Source organism: Morone saxatilis, unplaced genomic scaffold (assembly GCF_004916995.1).
Source record: "Morone saxatilis isolate NCDOM2014 unplaced genomic scaffold, NCSU_SB_2.0 Contig16, whole genome shotgun sequence".
Taxonomy (NCBI): domain Eukaryota; kingdom Metazoa; phylum Chordata; class Actinopteri; family Moronidae; genus Morone; species Morone saxatilis.
Window position 1 is genome coordinate 14111032 of NW_023339718.1, and position 12459 is coordinate 14123490.

A 12459-nucleotide genomic window follows, 5' to 3' on the forward strand; every position below is an offset into this window, starting at 1 on the left:
TATGTGCCAAACATTGTTATTTCTTGCATAATCTTGCCACCTTTCCAATTTTTATCCTGAGACTTCTTTCTGGGGTCCCCACCCACAAATTAGGAACCACTGCTCTAAACAAAGCCAAGAGAAAAACAGACTAGAATCTTGTTCATGTGCTGTACAATGCAGTGCAGGCACAGAGCAGTGCTGAGTTCAGTGGAGCACATGTAGGTCTTCGTAAGAGCTTTATGCATCGGCGCAAGCACATCAGACCATTTACGCCCACATGAAGCGATAAGTTCTGCTGAAAATCTACCCATTAGTGTGCAGCCAAAAGTGAGCTTTAGTGAGTTCGAGTTCTCCTGTGAGTTTAAGTGTAAAGCTGGGCCCGATTCTGCGTTCTATTACAGTGCAGTATTACGATGTCAGTGCAGTCACATGCAAGCCTGAGTCACGGTACGAGTGGAGAGCGATGTGTAGTGCTAAGTTTAGTGTGAAGCTAATGGCAGGACCTGCTGTGAGAGAGAAAAGTGAGAGTCCAAGTGAGTCTGACAGTGAGTAACGGCTAAAGAAGAGGACGGTTTGAGGCACACGTCACAGCTAAAAAGGAATTAAATTAGGCAAACATGTACTGAACCAACCACGCATTGATTGGGATTTAACCATCGAATCAAGCAACTTCTCGTTTTAGTTATCCCCTCTCCTCTGCCTTTCTGTTGCTTTTCATTACTGCGTCAAGGCTGTCTCTTTTATTGAGTGGTGTTATGAAACCCATCTACATTCTTAACTACCTCTCAGGTGAGTGTTAGGGACAGGGAAAGGTGCGTTACCATGACAACCAAGTCAAAGGAGGAGTCGACTGACTTGACGTGAACAGTTGAGTCTAGCGAGGAGGAGGAAGAGGACGGGGCAGAGGAGGAGGATGAGTAGGAGTAATACGAGTGAGCATGAAAGACTGCAGGTCTGCCTGCACTGAGGAGGCCTTTCGCTGTAAAGCATAACTTCTTTTGTGCTCTTTTGTTTGTCTTTCCTTTAATAGCAAGGCTTTTCAAACAAATCAATGCTGTTATACAACAGGTAGTTAGAGAGCTCCCTTCTCCTGCCAACAGCAGCTCCCCGCTGCATTAGCTGCTACTTACACATTTTCATTCTACATTTTCCAGCAGAATTACATAACCCCAAGATGTTGTCCAAAGATTAATGTGGAACTGGCAAAACATGAAAACTGGAAGGGTTTTTTCAAAGATAAATGTTTATTCATCTATATTTGAACAGGGGTAACTCAGGGCAATTTGGAGCTTTTTGACTAAGGTCTTGGAGAACAGAAAATAAACAAATTCCAAAATACCGCCTCTCATAGATTCGATACAGCTTGTAAGCTTTGATTACCCAGAAGGCAGCAAGTGCGTAAGTTTGCTTTAATGGTAAAACTCCAGAAACCCATCAATGGTATCCGTCAGTGTGGACTGAAGTGGGAGCTGCACGCTGGATCTTATCCTTTCACGACCACCAGGAGACCCAAACTCAGAATCAGTGGTTTGTGTTCGCTGACTGTTAGCTTAACAGCTGGTGGTGTGCTTATCCATGATAGCCGGCAAAACAAAGTTCCTCAAGTGCGAGATTGAATGCACGCTCCCTAAGGTCAACTGAGCTGATAAATCCTTTCTACCAGAGAAGCAACAGCCTGGACGGCATTAATACCAGACACACAGCACCCAACCCAAGAACAAAAGACCTCTGTACCGCTCATGCTAAGTAGTGTAAGTTTCATGTTGTTTTTGTATTTTTGTGTGTTTGTTTTGCAGACTACAAAGTAGACCTTGACTGTTATATTGGCGGCCAACATCAACTTATCACTGATAAAATTTTTGCAGATATACAAATAAATATTTTCTTAATTTCTTAATTCTTTTTTTTTTTTTTTTTTTCAAATCCAGCATTTAAAGAGCACCATTAGGATTCATTTGGAGTCATGTCTCCGGACACCTGATGAATATAAGATCCAATATAAGTCACAGCACACATGTGCGAATGTGACAGCAATTGGCAGTTGGAAAACGTTTAACATCTCCCAACCCTACTAGGATCCAAAAAGGCTAAAGGGCTCCACCACAACTCCAAATCCAAATGGTCTCATTTAACAGGCTAATTAGAAAACATCTAACGAGGAAGCTTCATATTTCCCCAGTTTACATTATACAGAAGAAAATAGTATAAACAGCCGTGTGCCCTAATTGATGCCACAACCTCGAGCACGCAGCCCATGTCAAACTGTAATAGTGAGTTTTTTGTGCTTAGAGTATCGATCTGATTGTTCAACACTAATTTGTACATACACATATTGTGTGTTCTCCACAAGGAAATAACGATTAACTTGCCAATGTCAGTATTGATAAGCCACCTTACTGACACAAACGCCTTCCCCTCCTCTCTCGTTCTCTCAGGGTACCACTCATCTGTTCTGTCAAAACGGAGATACGCAACACTGTGCAACATCCAAAGGGCTCCCGAGTGAGCTGGTTCGCATATTCCCAGCAGAACAAACACACACACACATACACACACACACAGTGTCTCTCCAAGGACAAATTATTCCAAGTACTCTGCACTGAAAAGCTTCACATATTCTTTTTCCTTTGGCTACGATTGCTGGTTAAAATTGGCAGGAACAAGTAGGACACATATCATTAAGAAATGGCAGTGACGCATATGGACACATAATCACCTTCAGAGTGCAAAAGTGGACACTGGACAACCTGTCATCAGCCTTGACAGTGAGTGTTTAATGAGGATTAAATGAGGCCTGCTGCAGTACAACATACGTCCCTTGAACAATTTGGTATCTAGGGGTCAATCTTTCTCTCTCCTTTCCATCACAGCCTGCTCTCTAACAGCATATTAACATTATAGATCAATGCTTGTCCACAATGCTGCTCAGTTTTCAGGAGCTTCTCTGCTGCTGAGGCCTCTCTAGAGCCTCGTATCTCTCTGCAAAACAAACGATCACTGCAGTCTGGAGAGCCCACAAGCACGTGCATGTACACAAATAGACAGACAGACACACACACACACACACACACACCTCTTTACAACAATGCTGGCAGATTTAGCAACGAGATGAATGTATGGCAGAGATGGGGACTCAAGTTTACTTCACTTTTTCACTGAAGTCACACACACAGTGACTTAAGACTCGCCCTTAAAAAGACTTGAGACATGACTTGGACTCCAGATGTTGGACTTTTACTTTTTTGCCATATTAGCATTAAGGAAATGTCTGACAAGCTGAGTGTCATTCCCTCCCTTATTAGCATGCATAACCTTATAGCTAGGAGGCCTCAAAGTGTTGCCCGTTTCCTATTATCATCCATTTCAACCAATTGGGCTGTTTGCGATCTGCAACAATAATTATATTAAATAAAATCATTAAATTATTTCCCATGTCATTAATACAGAGTATTCACAAACACACACAAACAAACGCTTACATCTCTGATGAAGTATTCCAGGGTGGCATAGGCGATGGCAATGCCGTCATGGGTGCTCGTGCCACGTCCCAGTTCATCAAGGATGACCAACGAACGTTCGGTTGCGCGGGAAATTATCTCAGAGGCTTCACTCAGCTCCTCCATGAATGTACTACGCCCTTTGTAGATGTTGTCTGAAGCCCCCATCCTGATAACCAATCAGACAAATAAAACAAGAGAGGTCAGAGGTTAATTAATAAGGTGAGATAGAATTATGCTGACATCAGATTGCACATTTTGTTTCTGAGGCATTAATTGATGCAGTGACTTTGCTGAGAGACGAGGCCGACGACACTTTGATCCCAACCAATTTGTTCTGTACATAAGTGATCAGTAAAGTACCAGGGACAGACTCAAACAACAAATGGTTATGCATGTAATCATGAATTGATGAATCAAAGTGAACCTGGAGCCATTCATGGTCACTCTGCAGTGTAATTTGTCTTTTTCCTTCCCTTAGAAAGAAGGCGACTGTGTGGGTGTGATTAATTTGGTACAGCATAATGCTCCTGACCCAAAGGGGGATAGTCAAATGGTTACAGATTCACTGAAATTCAATAAAACCTAATTTCTCTCACCATGTTTACAGCGCTCTGAAAGGCCAATGTTATGGAAGACATTGTAGAAGTTATGAAATGAAGATGACGCACCAGTTGTTCTCCACTAGGAAACACTATGAGGGATAAAATTAACCATGTTAACGTGGGTCAAGCCATTATTGGACCAACAATAAAGCTGTTTTGGTCTGTAGTCTGTTTTAGTTAGAGTTAGACTGAAAGTCTGATTCCTTCAAGGAATAAAATATTCCAGTTTTGTATTATAACTATTTTTGAGCTCTTTCATTAAAATGACATGTTTACTGTTGGCCTTAATACAATCGATCGGAGATCTCAGCGCCTACCAATCACCTGGGAATTTCCAAATGCAAAGGGGTTGCTTGAGTGACAGTGAGAACAGCCACTAACAACCGTACGCCACTTTTTGGTTCAAGGACATGACTTAGCTGGTTCTGTTTTGTTTCCACCCAGTTTTAGCAATGAAAGCTGGGAGAAAGTCCTACGTCTTTATTGAGTGAAGTTGTTCGCAATAAGATGCAAAAGTGCCATTTTCAGGTAAACTGTGCATTAAACCATATGTCCAGGTCATGAAACAATAAACATTATTGTGAATACTAAAAGGCCTATCTGTAAACGGAATCATCTAATAATTTTGATTGTGGAATAAATTGTTAGAATAAATTGTTAGAATTCATGTTCATGTTTAAATTATAAAATATCATATTTGGATGCTTCCGGTCTTTAAATGATTTGACCTCAAACTTAAAGATATTTCACAAACTGCTGCTGTTCTTTAAGAGACACTAAAACCACAGACAGAAAGACAAATGGAGAATCTGCAGTTTTCAGTTAACCTGCTCCTCCTCTTCTTCCAGGAGAACTACTTCCATACCATTAAAAGTTAAAGAGAGTGAGATGGAGAAGGAGGGGTGTGAAGGAAGTGAGAGAAAGTAACAATAACACCTTGAGATTTTTTATTAAACTGATCACATGAAGAAGGAGGGTGATGGTGATGGTGGGGTGGGGTTAAGTATAATTTTAACCCCTTGTGATGTGTCATACATGTCACAGTCTGATCTCTAGGCCTCAATATTAAGGTTTTTTAAAGAGGCCATGTTCCATTCTCTACATTGTTTCCATGACTTCTAAAAACTCTGATGCCGTGCCAGCTTAATAGAGTTTGTAAAATTAAAATTTTATTTTTCCAATTATTCTGGATTTATCACTCAGCCTAAAGCATTTTAGATACAAAACAGCAAATTAAAAATGCTTAGCATTCCTGCAACACTCACACCCAACAAATTTAAAAGAAAAAAATTAAAGTGCTATCAATTATTTATTCACTCTGCATCTATTTCCAATCAATGACTGTAGTTCTCACAAACAGAAAACAGATGCACTCTTCCAAATGTTATTTTATGTCTTTGAATCTCATCAATATTAACAATACATGCAAAAGTATGTGGACACCCAAATATTTCACCCAAATGTTATTGAGGAATTCAAGAAGTATTCGTACAAACAGATTTGTTCTTATGTAGCACGTACAAGTGATTTAAGAGGATTTTTTGCGTTTACCGACTTTCTCTTACTTAGGACTTTCTCTTAGGTCTGAACAAAATTCACAAGTAGTCGAGACCTGTTGTTGTTGATATCATGCACAGACTTTCATCAGGGGAAAAAACTTTTCTGACCTAAAAATCATAAAGCGGTAATCTGAATGAATTCAGTGTTTAAACACGATACAGAACACGATACAGAAATTAACTAATATAAAATACACAACTACGACAAAATTAATGTAAAATGAATATTCTTTTTACCATATCATCATCATCATCATCATCATCACTTTGCCAGTTGACTGAGTTTTCATTATGCAGGTGTCACTGACAATGTAACATCAGGTACAGTAAGCTATAATGTTATCCCATTTAATATCTCTGTGACTCCCCTTGACCCACCTCTCACATTACTCATGGACCGCTTTGGTTCATAAAGATATTTTTTTGCATCCAACCTTATGTTACATCATTCACTCTTTATACAGTATCTGTCTCAGCACAGCACTGCTATGATGACATGTTGTTGACAGTTGTACTGATAATATAATTGTTCCCAGTCCTCTTCTACCACTATACACACACACTTGAAGCTCTGCCGTGTCAAATTCTTATTTTTACTCTTTGGCTACGTTTTTGTGAACAAAACTTTCCCACAAAAACAGGAGAGCAGGCAGCATTATGTGGCCATTTTAAATGATTCAATTATGCTAGTGATCATGCACGTGCACCTCCTCATGAGCAGGTGGCCTCCTCAGGCTGAAACGAGCAATTTACATCAAGTTTGTCCAGTTAACGGAGTTTGTTGAATCTGTTGTAGAACACAGAAAATTGTAAGAGAGGTTTAGGATAAGAATAAAAAAATGTCTTGCATGAGGCTTAATGTGTAATGACAGACAGCACAGCCGAGAATACATGTAATGAATATATTGACTTAATGCATTTTAATTACGGTTGAGGGTGTTACACTGTCACCTGAGGAAGCAAACTTAAAGGCCAGTGACAGGAAATCAAAAGACAACAACAGTGGAACGAGACTAACATGTTCATGTCAATAGACATTTACCAATTACAGAGATACAATGACAATGTGTTGAATCCTTCACGAGCCTCAAAGCCAGTTTGAAAGCTCGACTGATGCGAACGATACAGACTGACAGACAGCACAGTGACTCATCTGATAAAAACCCAACTCCAGCTGGATCGCAGATGCAACAGCTCTCTGCCAGTCAGTGTTCACCTCTATATCTGTCTTTTCCTGTCCTGATTGATCCTCAGCATAGTACCTATCAATGAACTGCCTGACAGGAGCCTCCAGCTCAGGAGTTACCATGGTTACACCACACGCCATATAGTAGAGGGGTGTGGCAGACATGCTGCTGCATTTCATTAGTCAATTTATAGATTGTGTGTGTGTGCGTGCATGCCTTTATCTTAAATTATGACAATTTGATCTATACTGCGTGGATGAGAAGGAAGAGTGTTGTTCACACACTTTGTCTGTCCACTGATGAGGGGACGCACAGCAAAAACACAGCAACACTCCACCAGCTGGGTGTCCTGCTGCTCTCATTGAGTCCCTCCTTCCCGCCAAACAAAATGATTCTGAAAATAAAGTCCATTTATCATCACCTCACACCTCTCCAGAAAACATGTTTAGACACATTTCAAGTGTTTTTCTGACACTTGTGGTTCTGTTGTTTCACTTGTTGATTGTCCAGTGGTTGGATTTTCTTATCACGTTATCACTCTACTCCAATCAATCAAAACGCTGCTTTTGCCCACATTTTCAAGAGCATAATCACTTTAGTTTTTTCGCAGAAAATCTAAATCCAACCCCTACCAACATCAAACACTAATGAGAGAACTTACATGACTTTCAAACATGAGACTCACACAGTTATTTACTTTTTGTTGTATTTCTGTTGCTATTTCATAAGAAAGACTGACACAAAAACCTGACTCTTTAAAACTCTAAAATGGTGGCTGAGTTAGATTCAACTCAAATAAACTAAATACATATATACCACTGAGTGACAACATGAGCCTGAAAATGGCAGCAACATTACCAAAAACTGTATATATATATATATATATATATATTATGGTGGATTTTTGTTGTTTACTGTGTGCACTGATGTGAATTATGAGTTAAATGTCCAGTGTGTAACACTTTGGGAGGCTCTACTGACAGAAATGGAATATAATTCTTAATTTTCTATAGTAGCCCAGAAGTACAAATCAAACACTGCCTGTAGAAAGGGACCACCATAGCTCCTCCTACACGCTTTACAGCCTGTTCTCATTCCCAGGTCGTCAAATACAGACGCGAGCGGTGTTCAGCGAGTTGCAATCTTGCAATGTTTGATTTATTCTGTCTTTGTTGCTCCATTAAAGCAGTGTGATTTCAAATTGCAGTTTATTTTATATTATTTTATGTGGATACCAGAGGACTAGCAACCACTTTGTTCAAGCTAATGGGAAATAAAGAATAAAGCTACACAAGAACTAATTTTGTCATCTAAATATGTGCAGCCAGAAGAGTAGATGTGTCTACCATTTTGAATCATGTATTTCTGCAGAGTTAACTCCACACTGTCGGATTTAAACCTCCCGGTTCCTATAGAACAATAAAGGCCTAACCAGCCCTGCATGCCGCCTACAAGATGGCACAGACACTGACACTGCAGCACTATAAAAACTCTGAGGAACGAATGGAGTCGATTTGGGATACTTTTTTTACATGCACAACATGTTTCACACTGCTATACAACACCCACCTAGGTGATGATGTTACACAGAGACCTGTTGGCACCAAAACACTCACTACCGTTTCTGAGATCTTTCTGGATGTTAGCCCCCCCCTCCAAAAAGAGAAGCACTGATGGGAGGGGAGCTTGTGAAAGACCTACGGTATTATCACTGCTAGGAGTCCATGCTCGATTAAAGGTCCCTTTCAAAACACAGTTTTACATTCTGCTTCCTTTGCTGTTTCCATAACAACCATGAAGGGATGGAAGAATGTGCTCTATAACCTTCAGGACTCAATGCCGACAAGAAAGCACACACAGCTGCTGCATACGTGCACATATGCATCTGTCAGCTACAAAGGAAACATACACACACACGCAAAAGGCTGCTGGCTTACTCTGCTAAAGTCTGAAATAACACACACAGAAATATGTTCAAACCACTGTATGGCATATTTGTAAACACGCTCTAGCACGGTGGAGTGGGGAAGAAAATAAAACCAAGACTCTGTGAGGCGACACACTGCTTTACACCAATCTCCAGATTATTCACTTCATCCTCATTGATGATCAATCATCTGGATCATTTCAGACAGGATATCCCATTAGACACCTACGCACCATCTCATTAACCACAACCCACAAAGTCTGCTTGTGCTTGTTGCACTCACGTAAAGCTCACAAGCTCTCACTCCGTGTCTGTCTCGGTCTCCTCACACACACACACACACAATTCCCACTGCTGTGTTTATTACGCTTGACACAGCAGTGGGAATTGATTGAGCGTTTATCATCAAAACAGCTTCTCCTCAGGATCTTGCACTCAGCAATAGAGAGAGGCCGAGCAGTCCAATTAGAAACGGATAGGACGACAGAGGTGGCAGTGGAGGTGAAAAGAGGACAGCGGATACTGTGTGTGGGTATGTGTGTGTTTCCTCTGTGGACATTAATTAGCTTACTTTTTTCAGAGAGAAAGACAGATTATCAACCTCTGACCCCGATCAGAGAGCTAATTTAACAACAGAGGGACACACACGTTTGATTTTGCATTGCTTTAAGTACACCTAACCTAAGGCTGACACTGATTACTCCCTAATTCTAAGTCCAACATCTAAACAAGCATTAATTCTAACCCAATTTTTTTACTCAGTTTTTTACCAATTTGTCCCCAGGAAATTCAAATCCAGCAGGTGACCTGTGTTACACATCACTCCCCAGCTTTCTCTCCCATAATTTCCTGTAATCTCTTTATTATTAACTCACAAATATAAAAGCACAAAAACGCCCCAACAAAGCAGATCAGATTAAACAGATTTTGTGTTCCCATGCTCTTTAAAGTTGCTGTTTCCTGCTGGAAGAACGCGTCGATTAACTTACTTTACAAAGATAAAGACAATCCCTTTTGAGATAAGCACAACTCAGAATAAGATGAAGATAACAAACAGTGAAAAGACATTGGTTGGGAAACACAAATGAAATAGGGTTAGGGTTAGGGTTAGGGTTAGGCTCTGATTATAAAAAATGTTACTAAACTACAGTGTCTCGCTGATGGTATTTATTAGGTCTGACTTTAATCTGAACTTTGGTAGTATTTCACTTTCACATTTTTAGCCTTTTCATTCAAAGTAAATAGTGATGAGGTCCAAGATTTTATAAAAAAAAACATTTATATGTAAACTTATTTTTATTCATATATCCAATGAATTTGACAAACTGAACTCAAACTATTTTGTTTTTAAACAGCACTGAACTGTTAATGTGCCAACTGACATTTTGGCATGTAACAAGTTTTCTGATCAGTTCCTTACTTCTGTCCACTCAACCCAACCCATCATTCTAATAACCATGAACCCAAACACTGAAGTAGACCCTTACATATGTGAGGACCAGCCAAAATCACCTCATTACACTAATATAAAGTTTAAAGCCCCCAACTGGTTCTCTCAAGGACAGACGAACACACACACACACACACAAACCCCCTTGGGTGTGCTGACAGGTCTCTGGCTCCTACTGGGTTAATACATAAGAACATGCTTAAGCCCACAAAAAAGACAATTACACACATCTGCAAGCCATTAGGTCTAATCACATAGTGCAGCAGAGGCAGAATAACAGAGACCATATATTGGCCCGTGTTCCACACTAATATGTAGTCAGGACTGGAAACTACATGCACAGCTTACTGCTACTCTCATCATAATGAGAATAATCATCAGTGGGAAAAAAAAAAAGATCTTCTCCAACAAAGCCCTATTGTCTGAGGGTTTCTACGATACTGTACCAACCCATGACAGAACAATACAGCCAGCCTTGTCAAACAACTCTTGTTCATCTTTTCCTCCTCCTGTGTGGCGAGGAGCACAATGGGATTAGAAGGGATTAGTCTAGTCAAAAAAAATAAACTCAAGCATGTCATGAACGATGAAGGTGACATAAAGTGAATGAGGTGTTTGGGCTGTGTTTTGTTTAAATGCATTTGATTGATTTGATTGAACAAGACGAATACAACAAGACCCTATGTGAAGTTTCAGTTAACTTTGCAAAGAAACAGCCAGTAGAAATGTCCTTCAGAGAAACCAACAGAGTAGTTTTTACTGACCATGCAGACTGGGAACACCCCACAAGAGCTGCATTTTTTGACCCAGTCGTCTAGCCATCACAATTTGGCCCTTGTCAAAGTTGCTCAAATCCTCAGGCTGCCCATTTTTCCTGCTTCTAACACATCAATTTGAAGACAAAATGTGTCAACTTTGCTGCCAAATATCCCAACCCCAACGACAGGTGCCATGAAACCCAGAAACATGTTATTCACTTCACCTGTCAGTGCTCAGAATGGTATGGCTAATCGGTGTATAAATCATTCTTCATGGAAGTCTCCTCTCCGAGAGGACAAGCGAGCTGTGTGCATCAAATTATTGCTTATATTCAACTCATGATGAACCTATACTGCGGGTGAGAGCAAAGTAACAAGGGCTTCTCACAGTAAGGATACGTTTATTTAATGGCACCTGCACACTGAAGGTCAAACATAAGAATAATAAAAGCATTAAATACAGAATTTCCACTACACGTATCCATAATCATCTGTTTTTAGGAGTGTGTTCAGTGAGTAGGCATCTTTTCCTCATGAGATTGCTTAAGTCTAATATCATGTTGGGATCTGCCTACACCTTGAAGCATCACTTCTCAAAACATAAAAAATTGGTGACGGTAGGTTTCCAGCAAGTCATCAAAGGCTGTTAAATGTCTAGGATGTTAAATCAAGTTTAATCACAGCTGTGAAACATATAAGGGTCGCCAATGTAGATTTCACTGTGCTTGTGTTCATACCTGGTGTAAATGCCGTCCAGCGTGCCCAGACGGGTCTCAGAGGCCGGGACGTAGGAGCCCATCTGAGCCATCACACAGATCAAGGCCACTTGGCGGATGTAAGAGCTCTTACCCCCCATATTAGGACCAGTGATAATCATAGTTCTCCTGCCATCACCCTGTAGCAGGTAGGAGGGGAGGGGATGGGAGGAGAGAGTAGGAAAGGAGAAGAGAGGAGAGGAGAGGAGAGGAGAGGAGAGAATAATAACAGTGACATAGACAGAAGGCGAACGAGGAGAGAGACAGAATAAGATATTTTCATGCTGTCCTGCACAGCTGAGGAGGTGGGTGGATTGAAAGCTTGGCTTCTCTTCCTATTGGCTTGTGCTTCTGTTGCAAGATTAACCCACACCCACTCCCGCACTGAGCGAGGAAGCGTGTGTGGTGTCATGCAACTCTGTATGTGTGTGCATCATGTGTGTATTTACGTGTGTGCTGTTGCAATTTTGTTTCAGAACTCAATGAGTTAGTGAGCAAGCAAACCGTCTGTGTGTTTTGGCTCAAATGTGTCCAAAACACTCTGAATGAGTCTCTGTGTGTGTGTGTGTGTGTACCTGTAGTTCGGTGAGGTTCGGCACATACTGGTTGTGCTCTCCCATCAGTAAGTCAATGGCAGGATGTCTTCCATCTCTGATTATAATCTGCCGCTGACTTCCAAGCACCTCTGGCCTAAACACAGACAACACGCTCAGTAAGTCAGCCAACACACACACACACA

General features: G+C 40.7%; 1 protein-coding gene across 1 annotated transcript in view; it reads right to left on the reverse strand.

The window, feature by feature from the left end:
* Positions 1–12459, reverse strand: part of msh3 (mutS homolog 3 (E. coli)) — a 37754-nt gene that overhangs the window by 8592 nt on the left and 16703 nt on the right. The window contains 3 exon segments of the mRNA XM_035658253.1: positions 3462–3648; positions 11703–11860; positions 12296–12410. Of these exon segments, the coding sequence (XP_035514146.1) occupies positions 3462–3648; positions 11703–11860; positions 12296–12410 (460 nt within the window).